We start from the raw sequence: 938 nt of genomic DNA on the forward strand, positions 1-938 counted from the left end.
AAAAGGCCAGGAGCAGAGTCTGAGCTGTGCTGGCTCCAAAGGCTTGAAGTTGCACAGAGCCTGTTCTGCAGCAGGTCAAACAAAAACCAGTCCTGTTGCAGACATAGAAAACCTTTCCTCTCAGCTGCTCTGCACAGGAAAGTTGGCAACTTAACTGTTAAACTCGCTGTGCCTGTTCAATGTTGACATCATCGTGATCTCATCACTGTAACTTGAGCCTTTCAGCTTTTCCTCCAGACTGCCTTTAAATACCAGCGCTGGGAGCCCTCCCAGCACAGATCCCTCCGACGAGAGCAAACCCCACGTAGATGAAAGCAAAGGGACACCACACAACTCCAGCCATGTCCACGTCCCTGCGGGTGAGCCCCTCGGTCCACGGCTACCGCTTCGACACGGCGCTGCGCAAGAAAGCTGTGCCCAACATCTTCGAAAGCATCAATGAAGAGTCCCTGCAGAAACTCTTCAAAAACTCCGGGGACAAAAAGGCAGAGGAAAGAGCCAAAATAATCCTCGCCACCGACCAGGACTTGGAGGAGAAAACGAGAGCACTGATGGCGCTAAAGCAGAGGCGAAAGGACAAGCTGCTCCAGTTCCTGACATTTCGGAAATACTCCATTACAGTTCACTGAACTGGCAAAGGGAGCAGAAATGGAGGAGAACGTTTTGGGACGGGACTGTCTGTGACCTCCTGCCACACACGGTGGGATGGGGGACTGGACAGTCCAACCTCAGGGCTTCAGCCCCACCACGCACCCGGCTGACCACAGCACTGGCAGCAGCCAATGGCAGCATTGGTGTGGACACAGGGCTGGTGTGGACACACGCAGCATCCGTGTGGACGCGACTGGTGTGGACACACATGGACGGCATCAGTGCAGATGACAGCCAGAGGTTCCCAGAGGGAGGGCAGCTCCAGGCTCCTCCATCGGCCGTGGGGG

The 938-nt window shown here is 55.3% G+C and overlaps 1 protein-coding gene across 1 annotated transcript; it reads left to right on the plus strand.

Annotated features, from left to right (window-relative positions):
• Window positions 1-308: 308 nt before the first annotated feature.
• Window positions 309-629, plus strand: LOC104384846 (chromosome unknown open reading frame, human C8orf4). Its single transcript, XM_009993227.1, has one exon. It carries the CDS (start codon window positions 309-311, stop codon window positions 627-629), a length of 321 nt encoding a protein of 106 aa, XP_009991529.1.
• The last annotated feature ends 309 nt before the right edge of the window (window positions 630-938 follow it).

The sequence above is a fragment of the Chaetura pelagica genome, unplaced genomic scaffold, assembly GCF_000747805.2.
Source record: "Chaetura pelagica isolate M959 unplaced genomic scaffold, ChaPel_1.0 scaffold302, whole genome shotgun sequence".
NCBI lineage: Eukaryota > Metazoa > Chordata > Aves > Apodiformes > Apodidae > Chaetura > Chaetura pelagica.